This window comes from Penicillium macrosclerotiorum, assembly GCF_028827735.1.
Source record: "Penicillium macrosclerotiorum strain IBT 26536 chromosome Unknown utg000003l_segment0_segment0, whole genome shotgun sequence".
Classification (NCBI taxonomy): domain Eukaryota; kingdom Fungi; phylum Ascomycota; class Eurotiomycetes; order Eurotiales; family Aspergillaceae; genus Penicillium; species Penicillium macrosclerotiorum.
In genome coordinates, this window is record NW_026643083.1 from 481,740 (window position 1) to 508,200 (window position 26,461).

General features: G+C 48.6%; 9 protein-coding genes across 9 annotated transcripts; 3 read left to right on the forward strand and 6 right to left on the reverse strand.

The window, feature by feature from the left end:
- Nucleotides 1-2,692, forward strand: N7462_003064 (SLC26/SulP family anion transporter; the record flags this gene model as incomplete). Its single annotated transcript, XM_057074790.1, has 4 exons — nt 1-301; nt 397-542; nt 618-1,436; nt 1,508-2,692. The coding sequence occupies 4 exons, from the start codon at nt 1-3 to the stop codon at nt 2,690-2,692; spliced, it is 2,451 nt and encodes an 816-aa protein (XP_056934295.1).
- Nucleotides 2,693-3,994: 1,302 nt separating this feature from the next.
- Nucleotides 3,995-6,553, reverse strand: N7462_003065 (NACHT nucleoside triphosphatase; the record flags this gene model as incomplete). The annotated part of the gene is made up of 2 exons (XM_057074791.1): nt 3,995-5,210; nt 5,274-6,553. 2 exons carry the CDS (start codon nt 6,551-6,553, stop codon nt 3,995-3,997), a joined length of 2,496 nt encoding a protein of 831 aa, XP_056934296.1.
- Nucleotides 6,554-7,604: 1,051 nt separating this feature from the next.
- N7462_003066 (EMC6 family protein) lies at nt 7,605-8,230 on the reverse strand (the record flags this gene model as incomplete). Its single annotated transcript, XM_057074792.1, has 2 exons — nt 7,605-7,985; nt 8,156-8,230. The coding sequence occupies 2 exons, from the start codon at nt 8,228-8,230 to the stop codon at nt 7,605-7,607; spliced, it is 456 nt and encodes a 151-aa protein (XP_056934297.1).
- A 754-nt stretch (nt 8,231-8,984) lies between these two features.
- Nucleotides 8,985-10,966, reverse strand: N7462_003067 (RNA-binding protein VTS1; the record flags this gene model as incomplete). The annotated part of the gene is made up of 3 exons (XM_057074793.1): nt 8,985-9,041; nt 9,112-10,370; nt 10,462-10,966. The coding sequence occupies 3 exons, from the start codon at nt 10,964-10,966 to the stop codon at nt 8,985-8,987; spliced, it is 1,821 nt and encodes a 606-aa protein (XP_056934298.1).
- Nucleotides 10,967-11,878: 912 nt separating this feature from the next.
- N7462_003068 (tetratricopeptide repeat protein) lies at nt 11,879-15,387 on the forward strand (the record flags this gene model as incomplete). The annotated part of the gene is made up of 5 exons (XM_057074794.1): nt 11,879-12,207; nt 12,264-13,299; nt 13,355-14,165; nt 14,217-14,435; nt 14,489-15,387. The coding sequence occupies 5 exons, from the start codon at nt 11,879-11,881 to the stop codon at nt 15,385-15,387; spliced, it is 3,294 nt and encodes a 1,097-aa protein (XP_056934299.1).
- Nucleotides 15,388-16,686: 1,299 nt separating this feature from the next.
- On the forward strand, nt 16,687-17,638 carry N7462_003069 (acetate uptake transporter family protein; the record flags this gene model as incomplete). The annotated part of the gene is made up of 3 exons (XM_057074795.1): nt 16,687-17,024; nt 17,086-17,260; nt 17,312-17,638. The coding sequence occupies 3 exons, from the start codon at nt 16,687-16,689 to the stop codon at nt 17,636-17,638; spliced, it is 840 nt and encodes a 279-aa protein (XP_056934300.1).
- Nucleotides 17,639-19,511: 1,873 nt separating this feature from the next.
- N7462_003070 (uncharacterized protein) lies at nt 19,512-19,697 on the reverse strand (the record flags this gene model as incomplete). The annotated part of the gene is made up of 1 exon (XM_057074796.1): nt 19,512-19,697. One exon carries the CDS (start codon nt 19,695-19,697, stop codon nt 19,512-19,514), a length of 186 nt encoding a protein of 61 aa, XP_056934301.1.
- A 730-nt stretch (nt 19,698-20,427) lies between these two features.
- On the reverse strand, nt 20,428-22,660 carry N7462_003071 (uncharacterized protein; the record flags this gene model as incomplete). Its single annotated transcript, XM_057074797.1, has 9 exons — nt 20,428-20,638; nt 20,698-20,794; nt 20,845-20,949; nt 21,012-21,163; nt 21,218-21,326; nt 21,391-21,603; nt 21,691-21,797; nt 21,856-22,197; nt 22,245-22,660. 9 exons carry the CDS (start codon nt 22,658-22,660, stop codon nt 20,428-20,430), a joined length of 1,752 nt encoding a protein of 583 aa, XP_056934302.1.
- A 2,217-nt stretch (nt 22,661-24,877) lies between these two features.
- Nucleotides 24,878-25,273, reverse strand: N7462_003072 (uncharacterized protein; the record flags this gene model as incomplete). The annotated part of the gene is made up of 1 exon (XM_057074798.1): nt 24,878-25,273. The coding sequence occupies one exon, from the start codon at nt 25,271-25,273 to the stop codon at nt 24,878-24,880; it is 396 nt and encodes a 131-aa protein (XP_056934303.1).
- Nucleotides 25,274-26,461: the final 1,188 nt, after the last annotated feature.

The following is a 26,461-nucleotide window of genomic DNA, read 5'->3' on the forward strand; positions in this document are numbered from 1 at the left end:
ATGAGCGGTGAACGTTCTCGCAAGCTGGGGAGTTCTCTGGCTCGGGGCCTGGGAATCAAGGTCGCCTACAGAGATCCTCTGGGAGCCACCAGCGATCCGGTGACTCGCGGCGAGTCGACCTTCTCGGTTGGGACCGTCGACACCTACTCCTACAATGAGCCCGAACCGACCTCGATCGAATATTTGCGGGAGATCACCCCCTCCGGCAAGCAGTGCTTGAACTATCTGCTCAGTCTCTTCCCTTTCCTGAACTGGATTACGCGTTATAATATGCAATGGTTGATGGGTGACCTGGTGGCCGGTATGTATAACTGATACCCGGAAACATAAAGAGAGGGAGAGGGAGAGGGAAAGAAGAAACAAAAAGAGCCTTTTTTTACTGACAGTCGAAATCAGGTATCACTGTGGGTGCGGTTGTTGTGCCCCAAGGTATGGCTTACGCCAAGCTGGCCAAGCTCGAGGTGCAGTTTGGTCTGTACTCCTCGTTCATGGGTGTCTTGCTCTATTGGTTCTTTGCCACTTCCAAGGATATCACTATCGGAGTAAGTCCCCCAAAGTATAAATCATTCTGGGCGAAAAAAAAAAAGTATATCCGGCTAATGAAGTTCTCCTTGCAGCCTGTGGCTGTCATGTCCACTTTGACTGGCGATATCGTGCTTCAGGTCAAGGACCAGTATCCTGATGTGCCAAGCCATGTTGTTGCCTCCTGTCTCGCTGTGATCCTGGGCGGCATCGTCTGCTTCCTAGGCTTGCTCCGGTTGGGTTTCATTGTCGATTTCATCCCACTCCCGGCTATCTCGGCCTTCATGACAGGCTCAGCGCTCAACATTGCTTCGGGTCAAGTCAAGACCCTGCTCGGCGAAACGGCTGACTTTTCCACTCGTGGTGCGACCTACCTCACCATCATCAATACTCTCAAATATCTCCCAACGGCCGGCCTAGATGCGGCTATGGGTGTCACCGCATTAGCCATGTTGTATATCATCCGCTCCGCATGCACCTATGGCGCTAAGAAATACCCGCACAAGGCTAAGATTTGGTTCTTTGCGTCCACCCTGCGCACCGTCTTCGTCATCCTGTTCTACACTATGATCAGTGCCGCGGTCAACCTGCATCGTAAGGACGATCCCGCCTTCTCTCTGTTGGGCAATGTGCCTCGTGGTTTCCAAAACGCTGCGGTGCCCAAGATGGATCCTAAGATTATCAGCGCCTTCGCCGGTCAGATTCCCGCGGCTGTGATCGTGCTGCTGATCGAGCACATCGCCATCTCCAAGTCCTTCGGTCGTGTCAACAACTACACTATCGACCCCTCCCAAGAATTCGTTGCGATCGGTGTCTCGAACCTGCTGGGTCCCTTCCTGGGTGCTTATCCGGCTACCGGCTCTTTCTCTCGCACTGCGATCAAGTCCAAGGCCGGTGTGCGCACCCCCTGGCTGGTTGTATCACCGCCGTCGTCGTGTTGCTGGCCATCTATGCCTTGCCCGCCCTCTTCTTCTACATTCCCCAGGCCTCTCTTGCCGGTGTCATCATTCACGCCGTCGGTGATCTGATCACCCCGCCCAACACTGTGTACCAGTTTTGGCGTGTTGCCCCTCTTGATGCGGTCATTTTCTTCATCGGTGTATTCGTGACTGTCTTCACCTCCATCGAAGACGGCATTTACTGCACCATTTGTGTTTCCCTCGCTGTTTTGCTGTTCCGTGTGGCCAAGGCCCGTGGCCACTTCCTTGGCCGGGTTACCGTTCACTCCGTTGTGGGAGACCACCTGCTGGACGGCGATGGCAAGTATGGATCATTTGGCACCACCAAGACTCCTTCCGACGACGAGGACCACGCGCATCGGTCGATCTTCCTGCCTATCAACCGCACCGATGGCTCTAACCCGGACGTCGAGATTGAGCAGCCTCACCCCGGTATCTTCATCTACCGCTTCTCGGAGGGCTTTAACTACCCTAACGCCAACCATTACACGGACTACCTGGTGCAGACGATCTTCCAGAACACCCGTCGCACCAACCCACACGCCTTTCGCAACCCCGGCGACCGCCCCTGGAACGACCCTGGTCCCAAGAAGGGCCAGGAGGAAGCCGAAGATACCCGCCCGCTCCTGCAAGCCGTCATCCTGGACTTCTCTTCCGTCAACAACGTGGATACCACCTCGATCCAAATTTTGATCGATGTGCGCAACCAGCTTGACCTCTATGCCTCCCCCCGTTCCGTCCAGTGGCACTTTGCCCACATCAACAACCGATGGGCCAAGCGTGCACTTGCCGCCGCTGGCTTCGGCTATCCCACCCCCGACTCCAACGAAGGGTTCCACCGCTGGAAGCCTATCTTTAGCGTGGCCGAGATTGAAGGCAGCGCCTCTGCCGCCGCCCACGCCGAGATGGTTACCAACGAGCGCGAGCACCAGCTGCACCAGCATGACATCGAGAGCGGCCTGAAGTCCGAGGTCAAGAGTACCGGCGCTACCGAGACTCGCGAGACCAGCGGCGTCGAGACCTCGTCGGAAGAGGGCGACGTCATTCGCGAGGACAAGCTGCAGCGCGACCTGACCGACAGCAAGGCGTACCGATCGCGCCGCAAGGTCGCGCTCGTCCAGGGCATGAACCGGCCATTCTTCCACATCGATCTGACCAGCGCGCTGCAGAGTGCCGTGGCGAACTCGTCCAACGAGATACCGCCACTTTAATCCTTCCAAAACAATCTCGTTTTCACATACCTATCTCTCCCCCATACTCTTTCTATCATATACCTCTTCTGCATTGCATATTATTGCATCAATCATGGACCGTCCCTGGTTTGGAGTCCAACCGATATGCCTGGATATGACCTGTTAATCTTTTTTTTCTTTACCGTTGATATCTGGCAAATCGCTTTATCTGTCCCCGGCGCAACGTGCTGTCTTTATTTTCATTTCCCTGTTGGGAAGGACTTAAGCGCGGGGGTTACTTTTTTGGATTTTTTTGAAATCTTGGACTTGAGTGGACTTTGGAGTCCACATGGAATAGTTTTTGTTGTCTATTCTTTACCTATTGCCATATATACCTATCCTTGTATATGGATTTGATAGGATATTTGTTGCTTCGCTTTGAATTCTTGCTAGGGATACCCTTGAATTTGAATTTATAGACCGCGTGGTTTTCTGTTTCACCCTCTTGACCTCATCGAGCTTCGCAGCTTCTATGTGTTTTTAAACTATTAGAAATAACTTAGTTTGAGGATTTAGTCCCAGGAGCTACTTCCTACGACTATCCCGTAAACCTCGATCTTATTAAGTTCCCATTTGGTAGTTTTATCATGTCTTCATAGATTATATCTTTTTCGTGGTCATCCAGATTCATTGAATATGGTGGAAGGAAGGTAAACTGGGGGTTTAGGAAAGGGGGTTGCTGGACACAGAGCACCGGAATCACATCCAAATAGGGATCTTGATATTGATGTCTACTAAATTGGAACACCAGAGGTGAAGTACATTTGCACCAGAAGTCTTGCTAGCAGTTTATGTACCACAGCGGCCAATATCTATAATCACAATATCGTTGAGATCGGGAAAGGGTCTGGTCTGATAGGGCGGATTCAAACCAAACGGTCTTCAGACTAATTCAGTCTCGCGGTCTATCTCGCCCTAATCCACAATGTTCAGTCCTCTATTCCATTTCTTGTAGACGCCCAGAAAATAAGAGAATGCCAACAGACTCACCTCCATCTAGTCGAAACTCAGATTCAGACCTCCGACCCGCTCCAAAATATTGACACGAATTTAGCATTTCCACGGTCCATACGTTATGCTATTCTAGTTCGTGTCTTCGATGGCTGTTTTTGATGTGACCTGATCTTTTGGGAGGGAACCTGAAGTTTGAGCACCTCAGTTGAGCAGCATTTGGACAATTTCTGTCCGGCCTTTGGATAATGCCGATTGAAGGGCATTGAGTGGGGTGGTGCCCACTGCCGTCAGAATTAATATCGGCACCCCATTCGAGGAGTACTTGCACTATCTCCATATGGCCATGGGTGATGCGGCTTGAAGGGCAGTGCCAAATCGACCACAGACATTCACATCAGCTCCCCGAGAGAGTAGTAACTGTACTATCTCTATATTGTCTCGGAGTGATGCAGCTTGAAGGGCAGTGCCAAGTCGACCACTACAGATATTCACATTAGCACCTTGAGAGAGTAGTAACTGTACTATCTCTAAGTGGCCTTGGTCTGATGCGGCTTGAAGGGCAGTGCCAAATCGACCACCACAGACATTCACATCAGCACCCCAAGAGAGTAGTAAATGTACTATATCTATATTGCCTTGGAATGATGCGGCTTGTAGAGCGTTTCCAAAGACAAAGTTACTTTCAGTATTCAATAAATCTGATGGACTTCTCGTGGCGGTGTGAGCTTCAAGAACTTTCTCGAAGATTGTTCCGAGCCCCAAAAGCGCTGCATAGTATATTTCCAAGTGTATGGCCTTTGTCTGGCGCCAGGGCAAGTAATTGAGAAATCCAAACTTTTCATCGAAGTTGTATAACCAGATTACGGTCTGGAAAGAATCGGTCTCTTCGATGAACAGCCTCAACAACAATTTCTCAGTTTTTGGGCCTGCTTGAGAATTTTTCCAATAATGATGCCAATTTTCTGCGGCAAAGTGTGCGAGTGGAAAACTTTCTCTCATTTCCCTATCCGACAACGCATTTGATAATGCAGGCTCCAAGAGGTGGACAAGACAGATGCTGGCCATGTCCGCGCTTGAAGTTTCTTTTCGAATCGCAAATGTTCTCGCTTTCTGCTGTTGGATGCGCTCTGACTGAAGGTACTCCTGGATAGAAAAGTGCGCGATACGAACGATCGAGACACATTTATTTCTAGTACTGGGTATCGTGGTCTCCACAGTCTCCACGGTCTCCACGAGTCCCAGACAGATACCCACAAGATCATCATGCTCATAGGATCGACCTTCGCGATCAAGATAGGGTTGTTCGTGATTGAGTTCAACCGCATGTGCCTCGCTCAACTCATCAATCGAAAGGGGCCGCGTAGTGAGACAGAGAATAGTCAATATACGACGTACATCATCCATGTGCATTTCATCAATATCACAAAGTATTCGCTCATAGGTTTCCTCAAGATCCCGAGGCATAGAGTTTAAATATTTGTCTAACTGAATCCGGTTACCTGCTTTGCGGAGATATCTAAGCTGACACTCCACATAACGGAAACTACATAAAATTAAAACAGGTCATGAGAAGAGAGTCAACTTGCTAGAAAATGATGAAACTTACACTCCTTGCGCACTGCTTATGAGCTTTTCTTGGATCTCATTGTGACGTTCCTTCCACCTCTGGAGCTTTGCATCGTTATTGAGCTGATAAGACAGAAAACTGGAGATATCTTTATCATTATCTGAGTTCCTCATCAAAATGCAGGATGCTTGAGAAGGGTTCAACGATTTTCGAATGTCAAGATGGTCGCGGCTTGTGACTAAAAGATGAATACTAGGCAAATTCCGTATGTCCTGGATCACTCCCAGAACACCCTCTCTATTACAAACTTGAGGGGATTCATCCAGTGCGTCAAGCACGATATATGTATCTTGGAAATGTGCAAGAAGCTTGTCAAAGGTTTGGAGTAGCGATTCCATTGAGGGAGTCAATAGCTTCGATGTTTCGTAGAGTTGCTCGAGCTCTTTTGGACCATCCTGAGTCTGCATAGAAAGCTGTAATATTAACGAGCATAACATGCCGTGGGAGTCTTGCTTTGAGACTTCGTTGAAAGAGAAGTAAAAATATGCAATTGCAGCCTTTTCTCTGTACTTTATCAGCCTCGAAGTATGTTCGATGACAGTCGAACAGATGACAGATTTGCCACATCCTGCAAACCCGCTGATCCAGAGGAAAGAATTTTCTTCATTTATCCAATTATCGAACCGAGTACTGTTGATTAACCATAGGCCAGTATCTTGGTGGTGTCTTTGATATAAAGCATTATGGTTGACGGATGGATCAGGAGCCATAAGCCATGAACATATGGTGGCAGATATTTGGTGGTCTTTGGTTCGCTCAAGGAGAGATTTAAAAGTTGCTATTTCTTGTTCAGCTCGATTATGAGTCTTAAATTGCAAGACACTTAGTGCGAACGAAAGATTCTCGCGTATCTCGACGATGTCCTCTTCGATTTTCTGTATTGTGCTTCTTCGGAAGGGATAGAGGGCGCGGCGCCCAGCAATTTGGACACGACCTTTCAGACCAGCTTTTGAGGTAAAATCGGCGTGGAGCTTTTGGCACTCGTCCTGGAGTTCTTTGACAATTCTCTGACAGTTTTGTGCGGCTTTCTCGACCTCCTGCAAGAGATCATCCGCGACACCCTGGGATTGACGTAATTCAATTGCAGCTTCTAGAGACTGAAAAATAGCCCGGAGACTTTCGATGTTTCGCGTTATCTTTGCAAGATCGGCATTTTGGCCTTTGTAGGTAGAATAGAAATCAATTAAAGTTTGTGTGACTTGAATTCCCAGGGAGAGAAATCCAGCAACACCGGATGCGATCGACAGCGGATCAGCCATGGCAATAACTAGCAGCCTTGGGGTTTGAAATGAAGCAAAAATAAAATGTGTTTTGGATGAAAAAGCTGGTTATGGTGGACCAGGAGAAACAAGGTGTGCGGGGTGTTCGATAAGATGAGTACTTGCTTTTTTCAGCCTCAAATGAGGCATCCAATTACAATGATATACGCCAGGTACGTATTTCCTTTCCTACTTATGGTCCTCGGCACAAATCAAGAACGACCAAGATTCAACCTTTCTAAATGGATATATTCCCAGCCGATCTAAATATTATGGTTCACTCTCTTATAATTGGTATACCACTCCAAAGGTTGAGATAATCGAGTCCAAATCCCGGTGAATTAGTCTCGTCGTTTAGGAAGAAGGCCCAATACCAGGGTCAGGTGGCCTGAACCACCAGTCACTCATCAATTCCCTGGCTCACGTCTTGGATGCCCACTGACCTATCCGTACTTTGAAGAACTTGCACTGGGATTGGAGTGAAGGATAGGATTTCAAAGTCGTAATCTTCTATTTCTGGTGGGTTAGCAGGGTAAGTTGCCTGTAGAATCTCGAAACATGATTCTCGATAAGCGTAGGGTATCTTCACAAGAAAATCTATATCATCAATGCCGGACTTCTGAAGACCTGTGATGTACCGATCTCATATTTGAAGCGAGACTTGGATATTTTCATTCTGACCGCCAACACGAGGAGCCCTCAAGCGGAATTAAGAAGCTGATTTGATGCAGGTAGGCGTATGCAGTGAAGCATATTGGAGTCTCCTTCTTTCTGCAGGCAGGTCTTTTGATTTGTAAATAATCTACTTTCTGGAAATTGTAGAAATATGGCTCCCAGTCTATATATAGGGTTCGGAGGCCACCTGGTCCAGAATTCTATATGTTCCGGATATCATTCATGAGTGAATTTGAACCTGAATCTATTTTAGGAGCGTGAAATTGTTGAAAATATTACATGATACACAGCCAACCCCTCTTCGACTCATTGTATCCAATTGACTTGGCATATGATAATTTCTCGAATGACATCCACCAAAACGACGAGCCACCCATCACCTCAACACACCTCCAACACCAGCCCACCCCAGCACAAATCCACTCAGCGCCTCGCTCATCACACCGCCGCCAAACCACACATCTCTCCACGCACCCTTCCGTAAAACAAATAGGCCCTTATTCTCCTTCTGCATGGATACGGCCCCGCTACGCGGGTCCATCGAAATGCGGCCCTCGATTTCGCCGCCATTGCTGCCAGGGAAGAAGGCTCCGGCGCCGGCACCGCCGGACCGGTAGAGTAGCACCAAGTGAAAAAGACCCGAGACAAGGACGGTGCCGAGGAAGTAGAAGGCGAAGCCGGCAGTGGATTGCAAAGCAAGCACGCCAGCTGAGAGGCCGAGGAGGAAGGCCGTTAGGGAGTGGAGGGAGGAGAGGACCTATAGAGATAGATGGGATTAGGCGAGGAGCGCAGAAAACCTTCAAGGGAGGTATGCGATATGATGAGGGAATTGGAAGTGCTGCTCGCATTCTGGCCACATAGGCCGGGGGGAAGGGTCATGCTTGCGAGAGAAGGTCGCTATTGAGGACGAATGCGAATGATACATACCCGGTAGTTGTGCTGCACGGCCTCGGGAACGAGGGGGTTCACCAGCAGCGAGAGTTCCTGCTTTGTTGGAGCCATATCGAAGGCGCGATATGGAATTGGCGGATTTTGGGGTTTACTGGCTTGGCTGTCTCTTGAGGGTGTTGTGGCGGGTCGCGTGTTCAAGAGGTGCGGGCTGGGAAAAGATGAGCAACGAACGTAGGATATGCCGTCTCTAGCCTTATCTGATTAATAAGGACGGGTTTAAGCAGCCAACTCGCCGCAGTTGAGGTGTATGCGTGACGTGGAGAGAAGAGGCAGCGTCGGGGCGGAGGTTGAGAGGCGCGGGTTCGTAGCTGTGCACGGACCAGGCGGGCTTCTCAAGAACTACGGATAGGACAGAGGAAGGTAAAGCGTACGTTCAACAGAAATTGTAGTAGCAAAGGTCATAAAACATTCATATACACTACCGTAGGTCATTCGGAAAAATCAAAAGACTCGAACACAGATCATGTCCATATCTACGATTGACCCAGCCATTTTCAATGTTCAGTAGCCCGAAGTTTTCCCTCCTCATGAAGCCGTTTCTTGACATCACTGCGTTTGATACATGCCGAATCCCACATCCATCGTATTAGGGTGAACCGAAGATCACAGAACGAATGAGAGAAGAGAACAGAAAGAAAAGAAAAAGAGAAAAAGAGAAAAAGAGGAAGAGTAAGAAAAAAAAAGCAGAAACAAAAAACAACCACACAAGATGGAATGCGGATGCCAGTTTCATGAGATCGCTAGGCAACCAAATCGGTCGTATGCAAAGTTGGACCGATTATTATGCTATGCTTTGTTGCAGATATCATGCAACATTCTCAAGTTTGCCGTCTGCACGGGCTTCCCGGACTTGTTCAAAGACCTAGCGAGGTAAATATTAGCATTTTACTACCAAACAAAGAGGAGAAGCATAGATATTTGACCAAACTCACCTTGAGCATCTTGTTGCGCGCACCCAGTGCGTTGACACCACGATCCTCCAGGGCCTTGTCATCCAGTTCAACCAACTCTGTCCACTGGAGATCTTTTAGATTGTCGGTGTACTTGTGCAGCCGAAGGGATCGCAGCCAGCTGGGGATATCCTTCAGAAGGGCCGGGTCAGTGGGGTCTTCCGGAGGCTTTGAGCTGCCGCGGCGACCACGTGGGGAGCGACCACGGGTAACCTCTGAGTGGTCGGACAGGTAGCCTTCGCTACCCAGTCCAAACTGCCCAATGCCCAGTGAGCCTAGTCCGTTGCCCATTAGCGGGTTGTTCGGATCATAGGCGGCTAAGAAACCATTGTTTTGCGGCGAGGTAAAGCCCATCGCACCGAGTCCACCACCCTGCATGGCAATGCCGGGAGAGGTCGGACGGGAGCGCCGGCCCGCCATGGCAGCCTGCTGCTGGGCCTGCAACGCGGCCAGCTGCTGGGCATTGAGGAGTTGACTGGCCATAGACCCGTGCAGGCCTGGGCTTGCCAGTCCTTGAGAAAGGGTAGGGTTGGCACTCGAGTTCTTCCCTTGGCCATCGTTGGAACGAGCACGACGATATTTGCGCGCGTCATCTAGAGCAATACGGTTGTTAACAGTGGACAGAGCTGCCAGCTTCATCGCGGTCGCATTGGCAACCATGTCGGCCTGCGAATTCTGTCCATTGTTTTGCTGCTGACCGAAGGTGGCAGTCATTGGGGTGTTGGTCATCGAGGCCCAGCTGTGGTTACCCAAGTTGTACGGAGAGAGCAGTGGAGGTTCGACGTCCGGGGCAGGAATTGTGGCCGTCTGGGGAAGAGGCGAACGCATGCCCGAAGTTTGGCTAAATTGACCCATGGGTTGATGACCCGACGAAGACTTTGGACGGGCAATTGGAGGCTGGGCATCTGAAAGACCGCCGCGAGCCCATGGTGATGCCGGGGGATTGCCCAGGTTGTCGGAGTTGTCGGGGCCGGAGATGGTTGGTGCAACAAATGAGGTACGATCTCCAAAGACCGCGCTGTTCCGGTTTGATGGAGGGGCGTTGCCAGTCTGCTGAGTGAACTCTGCCTTCTTCTTTGCAATCGCAGCCGCAGCATCGGGGAACATCGCATTAATTGTAGAGGAATCGAGTCCCGAGTTGCGCTTCGCACCGGGTGATGGTGGGGGCCGGCCCAACGAGCTCCGGGAGGTGTCCAAGTTGACTTTCGACATTGCATCGCTCAAGCGGCTAGACATGGCATCTAATTGAAAGTATAAGATTAGTTGTTTGCTGTAGCAGGAAACAAATGAAAGCAATCCAAAAAGCAACGGGTGACTAGTAGGAAGTCTTACCTTTTTCCCCAAAATTTGCTGGCGAAAGAAGCCCGGACATTGGATGGCTCTGAGACATCTGCTGCAGCACTTGGATGAAGAATCGGATCTGTACCTGAGTGGTCTGCTGCAACAGTGCATACAATGCAGCCGTCCGCTCCGCTTCACTCAGAACTCGAAACCACTGCTCGATGGCACTGAGTTCATCCTTGAAGTCCTGATCAAGAGTGGCGGCTGCCATCTCTTCCAGAGTTGTCTCGTACTGATCAATGTCTGCCAGCCATTGCTGAGCGGCGCGATCCAGAGCATCCTCCGTTGTGTTCTGTCCCTGGGCTTGATGGTTGAAAAAAACCTCCGAGGACGGACGCATGCTGCGGGAGGATAGTGGCGAGGGAAACCCCGACATGTCGGCTGAGGCTCGCAGCTGGTGTGATCCGAGGTTGCGGGCAGACGAAGGAGGGCGCAAGGTGGAATTCGGAGCTGCCTCCGGAGTGCTGTTGCGGTTTCCGATGATGTGGCTGGCCATGGCTCACCGGGGGATGGATGAAAGGTGAATAGTAAATACAGTGGGGGATGGAAAATTACTGCAAAACACCTGCAGCACCTGCTGAGTTTGCGTAACAAGATAGAAGCAAAAAAACCTGACTGAAGGATGCAGGCAGGGAGATTCACGGATGCCAGAAAGGACTGAGGCCCAAATCTCGACTCCAGGCGACAACAGTTGGGAGGGCACAGACCAGGCCAGTGGCTGCACCTCGACTTTTAGGAGATTGGGGAGACCGACTGCAAAGGCTCCGGGATGGGTTTGGCGGAAGATCGCTAATATTAGGAGGGGGATCCGAACGAAGGAAAGTCAGGGACCAGGAGGCAATAGTGTGTCAAACACAACAAGCCAAGGCCCAGAACCCAAAGAAAAGAAGAAAGGGGAGGGGATGGGGGAGGAGAGGGAAGAAGAAAGAGGAGAAGTTGGATGGGGGTGGAAAAGGACGGAGGAACTGGCAGTGCGGCCGCGAAGAGGCTTTTTTCTGTTTCAGGGTCACGGGTTCCGCAACTCAACCTCAGCGGGAATGAAGAAACTCGCTTGCATTCCTCTCGACGACCGTCTTTCACTCGGTAGTGGCTCGATTCTGCTCGCTGGTTTTCTGATCCATCCATTCATCGCTCCTGGTGGAGCTCATACTATGAATAATCGGGGCTGCTGCATCTGAAACGCCTGGACAGACTCGGTAGTGACTATACGGTCTGGGCCTTGGGTCCAGCGCTGTGGTTCGCGGCACACTGGTTGCTTATCATCCATTCAACTCAGTCACGATATCAATCGCCGCTTTCAACCAGTCGCTTAGCCTCAGTCACTGGACTGAGGAGATTTGTTTCCCCTCTTTTTTTGAGCATTGTAGTTGGATGATCCCAGCAACTCTCACATCATCGCGTGGTGACCATGGCAGCCTCAGATCTGCCTATGGCTACTTCTTCCCCTCACCCGGAGGAGGTATACATGTACCCAGATATCGATGAACATGAATCAACGCATTATCAATGGCAGGGAGGCGAGCCGTCGGCCGCCGCCGACGTTCCGGCCTTCGCGATTGATCCTCGTTTGTACCAAAGTCTATTTCCTGAGAACCCACCACAGGGGTTTGCAGAGCCTTCGACTGCAGAGTTCGAAGAAGGATCTGATGATGCTCAAGTTTACCCTCCAGCGTTACTTCATGAAGACCTAGGGGAAGATGACTCAGAGTTTGTATGGTCCGAAGGTCAGAGTGGGAGGTATGTGGACCCCCAACCCAAGCTCGATGCTTCTCTGAGCTAACGCCAAATAACAGTGACGAGGAAGAGGAGACTGATGACGAGTTCATCGAAGAAGATGATGAATCAGACGATTCTGCTGCCAGGCGACGCCGTCGCCGAGGTGGAGGACGTTTCTCAGGTCGCTATGGCGCCCGCGGCGGCAAGGGTATCAAACGGGGCCCTCGTAAACCGTTGGATCCTGGCCCAGAGTTTAAGATGTATCATTCCGAAGCTACATCAGCTTTTATTGACGGCGACTATGAGCATGCTCTTGAGAAGGTCAAGCAGGCGATTCAAGTCAACCCCGAAATGTTCCCAGCTCATTCACTGTTGTCAGAGATTTGGCTGGCCAAGGGTGACAAACCCAAGGCTCTCGCGGCTCTCTGGAATGGTGCTCACACTCGGCCAAAGGACCCCACTGTCTGGATGAAGGTTGCCCGGCAACTTTTCGACCTGGCCGGCGACAACCGGTCTAGTGTCTTGAATGATGTCGTTTATTGCTACAGTCGTGTGATCGATATCCAGCCGAAGAACTATAATGCTCGATTTCAGCGAGCGGCACTTTATCGTGAGCTTAATCACAACGGTAGAGCTGTCACTGAGTACGAACGTATTCTAAAAGACCGACCGCACAGCGCCAGAGCCCTACGTCATTTGGCTGAAATATTCATTGATCTCGATGATGTCCAAAGAGCCATCAACCATTGGACGGAGAGTGTTGAGTACTATAAATCTCTTGACCCAGAACTAGCTCAGGATTTTTCTTGGTCCGATGCCAACATCTACGCTGAGCTTTTTGGTTATGTAAACCAACCACACGCTGGTATTGAGGCTCTCAAATCACTTTCTCGGTGGCTTCTAGGCCGCCGTAATGACATTATGTGGGAGGAGTTTGAGGATGACGACCGAGAATGGGATTCTGAGGATTCTCCCCGCCGTATCAAGACCGATGGATTCATTCCTGGTCAGTGGCCCGCAGAGAGCTATGGGCTTGGTCTGCCTCTGGAACTTCGAGTGAAGATGGGACTGTTCCGTTTGAATATGGGTGAAAAGCATCATAACGAAGCAATGGTAAGCTGGCTTTTCCATTGGGACTTCATTGTTATCTAACCAAGAGTTTTAATAGCATCATTTTGAATGGTTGAACCCCGAAGATACTTCTGAAAATGGCCGGATCTTTCATTACGGAGATCTTTTCCGAGAAGTCGCAGACGCCCTGAAGGATGTTGGATTATTAGAGGAGGCCTTGCGCTTCTATTCGCCGATCCAGCAGACTGCAGAATATGCAGATATTAGCTTTTTCATGGCCATGGCCGATTGCTGTAGCCAATTGGGGAGGCTTGAAGACGCAGAGGGCTGTTATCTTACAGTGGCTGAGCATGAGCCGGGACACCTGGAATCACGGGTGCAATTGGCGAAACTTTACGAGAGCCTAGGAATGAGCGATCAAGCCTTCAAATATGTCAATGAGGCTGTTCTGATAGGTCGTCAAGATACCCGAACGCGTCGAAGACGAAAGGATAACCGACTTGAACAACTTGCCATCGAGTTTCAGGGCGCTGATACCCAACCCTTAAGACCTATTGCTCCTAAACCTGCTGGAGCACTGACCCTGGGCTCAGTAGCCACTCTTGATAAGGGGCGTGGCTTTGCAGGTGAAAGCAGCCGGCTAGAGGATATCCAGTTTCTGTATAGGAAGATGCGAGAGCTGGAACTTAAAGTCAAGGAGGGTGACAATGGCGCCGTTGAGGATTGGCTTGACATCGCTGATGCTCTTTTGCGTGACTTTCGGTCAAATCGAGTTTTCTACCCCATGGCACGTACTATGGAGTTTCAAGGGTATTCAAGTGATGCACAGCGAAAGGCTGGGAAGACCAAAAATAGTGCATTCTTGAATGAGATGCAAGAGATGGCGGGGCGGCTTCAGCAATCCATGAGTTGGTTATTTCAGTGAAAATGGACGGAATTTGAGCTAACAAATATCTCAGGTGGCGAAAGCCATGACGAGCCATTGCAAGGCGCTGTACCATCTGATTACCATGGCATTTCATTCGATGAATGGCTGGACATTTTCCTCCAGTACTCACTCCTTGTCACCGAGCAAGGTGAGCCGGAGGAGGCTTATGAGACACTTGATGCAGCTGCGGTTGCAAGTGTCTGGTACCACGACAAACGGAAATCGCGCATGATTCACGTTTGTTGGTTTAGTAAGTCTCTACAAAACGTGTATGTCTTGCAATATGAGCTAACCTTTCTGTAGCTTGTGCACTTCGAGCCCAAGACGAGGAAACTCTCACCATGGAGGCTCGTTGGTTCGTAAAGGAATACCAATTTGTGACCGACACCTATCGACTCTTTTCGATGCTAAGTCATCTGTCCGGTGATCCTCACAAATCGTTGTTTCATTCCTCGCCAAGTATGAAGTTTATGCTCCGTCAAATCAAAGCGATGGATTTCACTTTACCAGACAGTGCAGATAAGCCTCCGCCTTCCCGGCAATCTATCTGGAAAGAGCGGGCCTCCCTCTCAACTCGAGATGAAGCCGGCGAACCTATTCCTGCCCATGAGCTCGATATCGCCTTACTTGTGCTTTATGGCAATATTTTATACTCTGGAAACAGTTTCTATCCAGCTCTTAACTATTTCTTCCGCGCGTACGCCCTAGACGATAAGAACCCAGCCGTTTTGCTTTCGATTGCGCTCTCTTACATCCACCAATCTCAGAAGCGACAATCCGAAAACCGACACTATCTTATCATGCAGGGATTGTCTTTCATGTACGAATACCGTCGAGCCCGTGCGAAACGTGGTGCTACATTGCAAGAACACCAGGAGGTGGAATTCAACTTTGCTCGTGTTTGGCACGGGCTTAACTTGAGCCACCTAGCTATTGAAGGGTACGAGAAAGTGCTCAAGATAGGAGACCAGATTAAGCAAGAGGCTAGTTTGCAAGTGTCTGAAACGGCGAATGGCGCCCCCAAAAATGCCGATGTGACTATGACTGATGCAGATGACGATTCAAAAACCTTGATCTCTAAGCCTCAGCCTTTTCTGGAGGACTTTTCGCGTGAAGCTGCATATGCCTTGCAATGCCTTCATGTTCTCGGTGGAGACACGAAGATGGCCAAGGAGGTTACCGGAAATTGGCTCGTGATCTAATATTTTGCGTGTTTCGGACATCAAACGTTTGAATTTGAATGCATAAAAATGGGGCGTTTTCCAAGGATTCATATCCAGGAGAGTGGCGAAGCCTTGCTTGATATTATTTGTGGATTCAAAAGAGATGAATAATAATCAATTCTTTCAACATTCATAACGTCTCCTCGCTTGTTTTCCTTGTGTGCTGCTTGTCTTTCTATATTCAAATCGACCGCCTTCGCCTCAAGAACAGCTGTCGCCGAAAATACTTGGCAAACGACTTTGCCATCGAAGCAGTAATGAGACCGTGGTTCTAGTCGCGGAATGTCATTCCGCGTTCTTGGATCTCTTTTTGCCACCCGCGGTTACTGCATAGGCTCCCGTTGAGGTCTTGAGTGCCTTTGCTTGTCGTAAGCGACTTGACTACCGGCGACACTTGAAAGTCTAACAGAATCGGCTTCGGCCTCGGTACCCAAAAAGTTCCGTAAATCGGAATAAGAGGGTTTAATATGGCCTGCTAGGGGTGATATGCCGAGCTGTTCTCCGATCCCCACAATTTAACTCTATTTTGAGTCTATCCAAATTCTTTGAAACCCAATCCGGGCAGTCTGGGGTTTCCCCGCATCGTGTTAAGGGGCCCAACGAGATCTACCTAGCAGATCTTCTATGCTTGTGCTTGGTTTTCTCCACCTGAGGTCTCATTTCTTTGGTTTCTTCTCGTAGTCTGATTAACTAGGACTCGTTTGAGGACTCTGACCTGCCCTGGTGTTCGGACACAATCCTTTGACTCAATGGGCACCCTGAAAGTAGGACTCGAGCCACTGGAGAGGATTTCGTCCTGTATACGTATAAACCGATTCTCCAAATTTCTCTTCACACAGGTTGCTCTTGTCCCCTGGCGTAATTGCTCAATTTCTTTTCCATGTTTTCAATCCGCAGGCAATGATTTTTGACTCGCTGGTGCTCCACCGTGCAGAGAAATCCCCACATCAACGTTGATCGTGGCTCAACCCGATGGCCAATAATAATAGATCTATATAATTCACGAGCAACCGGACCTAGTGTATGGAAACCGAAATGAGGGCTTCCAATAATTGGAGTGGAGATGACTTTCAATCCTTGACTCCCACTGGCGAGGGTGGATTCCCGAAAATTTATGCCGGCCGCAACTCTTCGTCATAGACAGGAAGCGGTAGAGACATTCAAAAGTCCATATAAAGGTAGAATAGATCCAACCACCTCGGATCCTTTTTTTATAAAACCATTCGGTCGAGATCAAATTTCTGTCTGCTCTTCATTTCCAAGCCATAATCCTTCAAAATGACAGAAAAACATAACTCCAAGCCAATTAATAACATGTCTTCATCCGATTCCAACATCGAAGATTTTGAAGCAGGCCGATATGGTCCCCTGGCCCATGTTAACACTGCCGAGAGCCGCCTCCCTGCCTTTGGTGGTGAGTTCCAACCGGGCCTCTACCGATCACCCAGGGATCGCCGATTCGCCAACCCAGCGCCTCTCGGTCTATGTGGATTTGCCTTGACGACTTTCATGCTTGGGTGTATTCAAATGAATGTAAAGGGGATCACGAAGCCTAACATGATCGTTGGGCCAGCTTTGGCATACGGTGGCCTAGTACAGCTTCTTGCAGGAATGTGGTATGTCATTTCTGTGACCGTTTTTGACCCTATTGAAAAGTGAATCTCATTATGGGCGTAGGGAGATGGCAATTGGGAATACATTCGGTGCTACCGTTTTGTCTTCTTATGGAGGATTCTGGATCTCTACTGCCATTATTTTTATCCCCGGCGGATTCAACATCATGGATGCCATGATCGAAGCCGATGAAGGATCCCACATAATGTTCTACAATGCTTTTGCCCTCTACCTCATGGTACGTCAAGCTCAATCATATTCAGTAGAATGTGGAGACTAACCAAGATAGGCCTGGTTTATATTCACTTTTATGATAATGCTGTGCACAGTCAAGTCAACTGTAGCGTTCTTTTCTCTTTTCTTCGTTGTTGATCTCGCTATTCTTCTCATCGCTCTATCATACTTCTACCCCAATGCGGAAGAACTGCCTAATGAAGGCCTGATGAAGGCAGGGGGCCTCTTTGCCTTTTTGGGAGCTTTTCTAGCTTGGTATAACGCCTTTGCTGGTATTGCTGATAATAGTAATAGTTTCTTTGTTGTCCCTGTTGTCCATTTCCCATGGTCTGAGAAAAAGCGAAGCGCAAGACAAGCGAAGGGTGTAAGTGGTGCTGTCTGAATGTATAGACTTGCATGAGGGAGAAAATACTTCTGCTGGTTTTATAATAAGGGACAATGATCTTTATTCTCTAGAAGGACTCTGGATGCTTCTTCATGGAGACTATGCAGTCGAACGAATATAAGAATGATACCATTCCGTGGCTGAGGCTCACGCATTTTATTTCCAAAATTTTTGAAATATTTGCCCAAGAACAATCTAGAAAAAATCTCAAGAATCAATGTTCTAGATCGGGCTTCACCCTCAGCACTTGCATTTCCTTGAATGATGAAGCCTGGAGGTAGAAAGTGGTTCGGAATTTCATGACTATACAGTTTTTGAAGTATTCAACATGCATGATTTACAATTCCAGTTCCATATTGAAACATATTGATATAATGAGCCCCTAACTGTCGTCGGATTTATACTTGGACCATGGTGTTCCCTGCAAAACGTGGGCAAGGCCTAGCCCAATAGACTCCAGAGCCGCAAAGGTCTCCTGGCACCACAGGTAACGATCGTCGAGTCCGTTGCGGTAGAAAAATTGAGCTGCCATAGATGTAGGAAAGAGCAAATTGTGCCCACCCAGAATGTGCATCTGCGGTTGAAGGAAATAACCTACACCGCAGCATATTTTATCGGCATAGAGCCCAGGGTCTTCAAAAATAAAGTAGCCTCTTGTTTTTTATCTTCTGGTTTAGCATATTCTGCATCTGGCAATTGAGGGGGTATTTCTGGAGATGACTGGTCTCGAAGTTCAATCCCATGGAATAAGGAATGAAGAATGAGAAGAACCACCCAATATAGCATGTATGCCTCGGCGATTTCAACGGTTTCAAAATGGAATGTACTGGAGAACATGTTCTCTGTTACAGCAGATCGAGACACATTGGCTCTATTCGGGATGATGGTGTAGAGTTGACCGGGACATTTTGACTGGAGTTTCCTGTGCCAAGACTCAGTTTGCTTTTTCAAGCTGCAGCATAGATCCATCAATTTCTGGGGTTCAAGGTCTGTCCTTCCACTGTCAATATATTCGATAAAGATTGTGCATTTCAAAAGAATATCAATTACTTCATCGATAGGTTCAACTGGGGCCGCTCCGTCAGTACTTGAAGTTACAGTCTGCCACATGGGGCAAAAATGAAGAGCTGATTTAGATTTCCCAATTGCATGGAACACCTATCAATTCAGTATTTACTCAAGTATCAGACTTCTCAGTGGGGTCATCTTAACCTACATTGGACAATTTCAGCTGCCGGAGCAGCATGGTTGATATTGGATCTCGAACCAACGATTTCTCATGAAGGGCCACAACAGCATTGGCACCCTGCATATGCGCCATCCATCCGGAAAACCCAGAAGTACAATTTATAACCTTGATATATTAGAAAAAGAAAAAAGATTTAATAATGTGGAGGCAAACTTACTTCATACAGCTGGAAAACAACATTTGCACACAGCACCTCTTGAGCCAGTGGCCCCGCTCTTGGTATAAGTCGAGAAAATAGGCGTATTGAATCATTATATAGCATTATACCATAATGGATCAATTGAAAGTTATGAAATTTTTTGCCCACAAAGACAGTGGCGAGCGCTGACATCGCTCTGTCTAGTAGTTGGCTATTCCCCACGTTCATTAGCGATGGGAAAGCCTCGATTAAATTAGATGTATTTCGACATCTGAAACTGACTTGTCCGATTGGTGACAATGGAATATAAGAGTCAATGAAGAGCGAAAATAGTTGTGAGCGTATCTGGGCGTTCACATTGATCACAGCAATTTGTTGATCCAGAGTTGCTCGCGGGCCCTGCATATTATCCTTCGAACTCTTTTGTGACACAGGGCGCTTTGTGTACTGAATGGGCTTGGCAAATGTATGTACGAATTTGGTTAAACGATCATAGCCTTCGCAATGATGGCCTCCTCGGAGGCATCTCGCGCAATGTGGGTGCTGTAGATCGCACTACTCCAGTCAGGGGGTCTTGTAGCGCTAATAACTGTCGAGAGCATGCTCACCTTGACTTTCCTCTTGCGGCATGTGTTACAGCTATCTGATCGCAGAGGAGCTGGACCCATTATGAGAATGTATCCAATGCCCGAGTGCGACGAGATCCAAATCTTACGAATGACACTTGATCTGGTCGTTGCTCAATCGGGTAAGCACGTGTCTCGCCACTCTTTCAGGCCTAAATAATCAGGCTTCAACACGCCGTTCAGGACCCTTTTTCATGCTCAAATCCAGTCTCTACGAAACAATTCAGCCTCTTGACTTGGAGAATGAATCAGCAAAATTAACCAAAGCAGCCTGAACAAGAAAGTAAAATTATCGAGGATCCTTTCATGACCAATGGAAAATTGCTGGGTTTGTCTATGTAGAAATGACCACTAGATATATACATGCGTACATTCGAATAGTGCCCTGCGGGATGATCATCACGACTTAATTCTAGATAGAGGCACGCAATGTATGAAGTCAACCCCACATAACAGGTGTTAGGCACTCTTGCTATAAGATTCATCTCCTATATGCGATTCGCTTCCGTCATGAATCTTTTTTGTGCATCTTTACTCTTCCGCAGCAGATCTTCAACCAAGTCTTCCAATTCATCGCATAGCTGCCGTTCTTTTCTATCGTGCCATCTCACTTGTCCTGATTTAAAATTATTTGCTTCAATAGAGCCGCCATCTCTGAGATCCCAAAAACCGGCTTGGAATACTGGTGCAATGAAGAAGTCGGGATCGGAAGCCCGCATTTCGTGTTTATAAAATAGGACAGAGGATATCGACACTAAGCGTTTTGGAATACTCAGTAAAGCAAATGATAAGGGAGAGAGATCAATGGCAAGAATGGGATCCACATACCATAATAAGAGGCTAGCTTCCGAGTTTGCTCTTGGTCAAATACATCCATCTTCATTCTTTTCAGGAAGAGGTCGGCTTGGGCAACGACGACCACATTGTAGAATGGGCTCTCAGGCGTTTTTGATTCTTCCCAGAACTCTAGCCTTTTGAAAGACCTGCCTTGATTTTAGTATCTGAAAACTCACCATAATTGGGGGCGTTTCATTTCCCGTACCATTGTTTCTTGACCTCGAATTCATCGATCTTCTTCGTCTTGAGAAGTCTCCACTCCTGAAGGATATCTTCTAAACGATAATAAACCCGGAAAAGCTCTGCGCGAAATTAGTTTCAATTGCCTCAGTGATACATATTTGAAAATCACCGTTTAGACCACTAAAGGTTATTGAGATGGTTCGTAGGGCGCTTCCATCTGGTGTATTGAACACAATGGTTTCTTCTCCCACTATTTGAAAATCAAGTGCCGAAACTGCATCGACTTAGCCACCTCCAGTGGATACTTTCAGAAAGAACCAAGCATTTTACACTCACGATCTTCGCTGAATACTGATTCCTGGCTATCTAGCTTCGTTGCGCACGCGATTCTCGGGGAACGGCTCTCCAGGCTGTATTCAACATAGAAATATGGGTAGATATATGATTTCTCAGTGCCATTCTCATATCCCAATTGGACATGCTGAGCTCTACACCTCAGAATCAGCTCCATCTTTTACTCCATGTATTTTGGAAAAACCGACCTTAGATGAGCAGGGGAATAATGATATAGCTTTAGAGGACTGGCAAATGCATGATCCATCCGTTGTAGATATCGAACTGCGTACAGATGCACGAGAAACTGATCTCGATCTGGAAAAAATTCGAAAGTCAGTTATTTCTCTGTGAATCAAATGCTACTAATCCATGTTTTCACCTTGTTCATTTTCAAAATTCACCAGAATTTGCTCAGAACCAGGCTTTGATCTCAAAGCAAAAGCACCCAGCATGAGACAAAAGTCATTTTGGTTTTCATGTACATCAAGTTCACCGGTAGCGCACACAGTGCTTTTAGAATCGCAGCGGGCGATTACCAGGCTCGTTTCTCCTACTGGAGCGAATACTCGCTCACACAGCGTAGCGGACAAAACTTGAAAATGTCAATTCTGGCGAGTGTGAGCAATTTGAAGACTTACCATCCCTAATCTGCATGAAAAAAGATCCCCCCGAGACGGACCCTTGAAGAGAAGATGCGCCACAATAGGCCTCATCGTTCCGCTTGTCCCGCTCGGCTCTTCCCCATCCCAGCTGCAGACGAGGCTAATTTTCTGTCTGCCAATTTGCCTAGGCCCGAAATCTTGTCAGGACCTGATTTATGCATAAGGCTGTCTTGAACACCTACATTTCGCAGACGCAGCTCAGATCAGGATCATTTAGATCAGGGGCGTCAAAGCCTTCATCTTTAGTAATGCCGTAGAAACCTGGTTTATCCCATCCTGCTCTTTCTGACCCAGGAATAATGAAAGAGGTATCATTATCTTTAACGAGAGAAATGCTGCTATTCCCTAAAGTTGAGGATGTTGAATCAGTGTCATTTGTCGGTACCGTCACTGATCCTGTGTCCAAGCCTGCCAACTTTTGCCTCCAAGCAAGAGGCGTTCGGACAGTAGGAGACTCTGTAGGTTTCAACGATAGCTTGGTCTGAACCTGTCTGAGAATTTCCTCGATGTTTGTCGTTGCAGTACTAGATTTAGTGAGCCTTTGAACTGCTGCCTGGCCATGAGCACATACTTGGTCTGGATTGAAAGCAATAAGTCCAACGAGAGCTTGTAGCTCTCCAGCTTTCTCAAAGCATCTTGGATATCACTTTCCTTGAGTGTCCATTTGACTTTCATTTTCAGAGATGTCAGTTTGGAGCTTGAAACGAGCGCTTGCAAGTCCTTTTGAAGAGAAAGATACGTCTCTCCGCAATCATCTAGGGTTGTGTTCAGTGTGTCCAACCACTCCGCACTTTTGGTCGGCTTTGTCGACTGGAACTGAATGATCTCTTGAATCTGGCAAAGGATGCCTCGAACAGTTGTGACCTCTCGTGAGATTGACTCGAGTCCCTTCTTGTTCTTCGATTTGACGGCCCCGATGATGCCAAGAATTTGCGTTGATATCGTAATGAGCCCGGCGACCGAGGCGGAGATCGAAAGGGGATCCATGGTGCTTCTATACGATGCGAAATAGTATCTCAATTCCTACCGGCGATTCCTGACGATAGGCTGAGTCTTTGGACCGCCGAGATCTGTTTTTGAGATGGTTTTGAAGGTCGTCTGAGATCGAATTTAGCGTCCTCGTATTCGCGGCCCACGGAGGGGTATCTTCATTCTAGTGTGCTCTTCTTCGCTTAATGGCCTCATGTCTCGGAAGAATGGAGCAGATCTCTACGATTGATGGTATACGCCAATTTCACGGTAGAATTCGCGAATCAACGCATATGAAGAAGCATTTCCTGGGCGTTTATCTGTAACCTTCAGGATAATGTATTCTCGATTCCTTTACATTATTTCCATGAGAGTCAGAGCATACCACATGTAAGGAAGAAGGCTGTATGTTTTACTCTTTTCACCATGCTCTGCTAGCCGATGCAGATGAATATTGGATATCTGAGGCTAGGGAAGACCATCCGAGAACCAATATATGTGAGAATGTTGAAATTCTATTACCGACATCGCCTAGATTCCTACGAAGTAGTATTTCTCTCATTCTGTAGTCAATAAACGATACGAAAACCAAACAATCTCGAGGTCGTTCTCTACTATACAAACCCATGAAACAAATTAAACCGTGACGTAGTTCTATTTCGGGAACTCCCCCCAGTGCCAATAGCATCTAATACAAAAATAATTGACACCGAGCGCTGTTTAGTCTGATTCTTCAGCAGATCTTATTCTTAGCACTGGAGATCTTTCGAAGTGACATCACCGGTGATGAGAGAGGCTTCCGCACAGTCCATCCCTGCGACCCCCCATGAATAACTCTCCCGCCAACAAACGGCGCTCTCCGCAGACCGCTCGACTCAGTACCGAGGCCCCCTCACTCAGCTCATCATCTGGCTTATATGGAGGCCTTAGCTCAGGGAAAATCCGCGCGTTGGCACAGGGATGAAATGCTTAAACAGGCGAATAAGAAAAAACAACGCAGCTTGGGCAGCGCGGTCTTCGTGGACGATGGCCATGGATCAATCCCATAAATCGCATAGGGATCGACGGCGATTTACACCGGTAGGCAGAGGATTTTCGATCTCAGTGGAGCTGATATAGGACAGTGGCCCTGCGAGCACTACGTGTTTCAATCCCATCTTATCGACAACATGATATCACAGCCCCAGCATATGTCTGCCGGCTGTCATCATCGTGTCCGAATTGGTTCACGGGACATTGTTACGAAAGTTTGAGGAAAATAACCACGCAAATACAGATGCCCATACAATTCCAGTTCCGGCCAAGTGGAGCGTTATTATCTCGTCGTAACTATACAGCCAAGGCCACCCCTATTCTAATCGCCAAGGCTGACGGCTGACCTGGAGCTGGAGGGTGACGCGGAGATCACCCACCAGGTTCCTACCCAGATAGTCAATTTGATTCCGAACCCGTGAACGTACACTGGATACAATGACCTGATAGACAAAAAGCTAGGATGAAACCTCCGGGTCTGTCCGACGATGCGCGCCGAACTATGTGCTCGTTGCGATGCTGCTGCGGGGATGCTAGGCTTTCATTGGCACGAGAACTTTGCACGGGGGTGGCCCGGTGACCGACGTGGTTGACCAACCATGTTCTGGTTAAAGCTATTTGCTTGTCGATCAGTGCACGATCGGATTTCGAGAAGGTTGGCAGTGAGAGGGCTATGGTAGGGATGGTGGGAGGGTGGGTGATGCGCCTAGCATGGTACAATACAGGGTAGAGGTTGCATCTGGTGTAATTGAGATGTTTTCAGATGTTATTCAGAACAGGATGAGATTTTTTTGGTATTCTGTATTGAATGCATATGCTTTATTTGGTAAGCATGCTTATGGAGAATTGTGTACTGTATATTGTCTGTAAACTAGCATGGTACGGCCGGCGCAGGGAGACCAAGCATCAAGGTTCAGAAACAGGTGGCTTAGAACGCAGCTGAGAGCCTCACTGGACACCAGGGTGCCTTGCGCCAAGATCTTGAGGCGTTGTCAGGTTCCATATTGCTATAATTGTGTGGTGGAAATCTTACCCCATTATCCCTCTTATCGTGGCCTGCACAGCGTGCAGGCGTGGTTACCCAGCTCCGCTAAAGAAGGAAACTGGTCTACAATCAGATGAAACCTGGGAAAAAAAAGCAGTGAATGTAGATACGCAGGGATGTTGGGTTTGGCTTTCGGGTGCGAGGGACACGGCGCAGCATCACCTCGTTCTCGGCGAGCTGCAGACCAGGGTGTTTTCGGTACGGAAGAAATGGCCGTCTACTATTCTCGTCACCGAAGCCACCTTGATGACTGTAGCTTCCCGCGTGCCGAACAATACTTCTCTGCCTAGTCGGTCCGGTCCGAGACCATCAAGATTACCAGAAAAACTTGCAGTTCGTCGATCCCGACCGATGAACTGCACTGCCACTGCGAGATACGCAATCCCCCCTTTCTTACAAGAGCAGTATGTACCCTCCCTCGCCGTATCGGGCCGAGTAGAGTGCATCGTCACACGGCGCGACGGCTTGGCGGGCCAAACAATAGCGCCCTTCATCCCGGAGCGCGCCGCCAAGCCCTCCCTTCCTGCACTGCGCTGGGTAAGATTGATCGCCATGATCGCCCTTGGCACTGTCCATTGCCAATTGCACTGCTGGGACTCCTAGGCGTCTGCATTATCGATTCTTTTTTGAGAGACTGGGCAATGAAATAGGAGTTGGCTTGGCGCCCAGCGGACGACCGCGCCTCCCACTCCACGACCATGGGCGTATTCCGTTCGATCCGAACCTTCGCCCGCAGAGTTCGTGCCAAGATTGAGGTATCCCCAGGAGGGACCCAGTGAAAAAAAGGGGGCCCGGCGAGGTTCACTCAAGATTAGAAGTCCGCTGCCCCAAATTTGTGGGGACTCCAGAAAGCATGACTCTATTCCCCCGTACTCTGAACAGACTCCATAGTTCGCCCCCTGACTTGGGCTCTCTGCAACCCCCTTCCCTCCCCCCCGCGCGCCGTGGGTCAATGGCTGCTCCGGCCCAGAGTCTGGGCTCTGTCTTTCTTCGCGGGCCCCGGAGTCGCACCGGGCGCATTCTGAAGCGGGCGTGGGAGATTCATGCTCAGTGTCTTGGCGCGCCTGCAATATCAAAAATGGTCGCCAAGAAGGTTGTGGAATGTCGAGGGCTTGGTATCGGTAGTGAACGGGACTGTCTCTGCTGTGCGGGTGCACTGCTATGATTGACGGCCGGGGGATCGACGAGATGGATCAGCCTGGTAACCCATGATTGATCCACGATTTTGGGCGGGACAGAGAGGATGAGGATGTGTTTGGATTGCGTTGAGTTTCTTGGCAGCGGCCTGGATGTATAATTGAGTCTCGCTATGTCGCTGTATAGATCGACCCAATGCGATTGATTGGGCCAGCTATCACAGCATGAATGTTTTTGATTCTTTTCTTTTATTATTTCCTTTTTCTGTTTTCTGTCTTCTTTGAACACGCAAGACTGGGTGGCAGTGTTCGCCTCCGGATATAGTTCTTTGTATGCTTGGCTGTATTGAGTGCTTGCAAACACTGGCAATTCGGCTTGGAGATTACCAGACATCCATACATTCAGAGGAATTATTAGTTCTCGGCGTGATCCTTTAGCGGGCTTTCCGATGCATAATTCTGATGGCTGACAGCATGTAGCATTGAAGGTGCTCGTACGAGGAGATTTGGGTATTGAGAACAAGGTTCAGGGAGGCGGGCGGTTCCTCGTATGGATGATGTGTTACATTGCAGCAGGGCAAATACCCAGATACCCGGAAGATACTC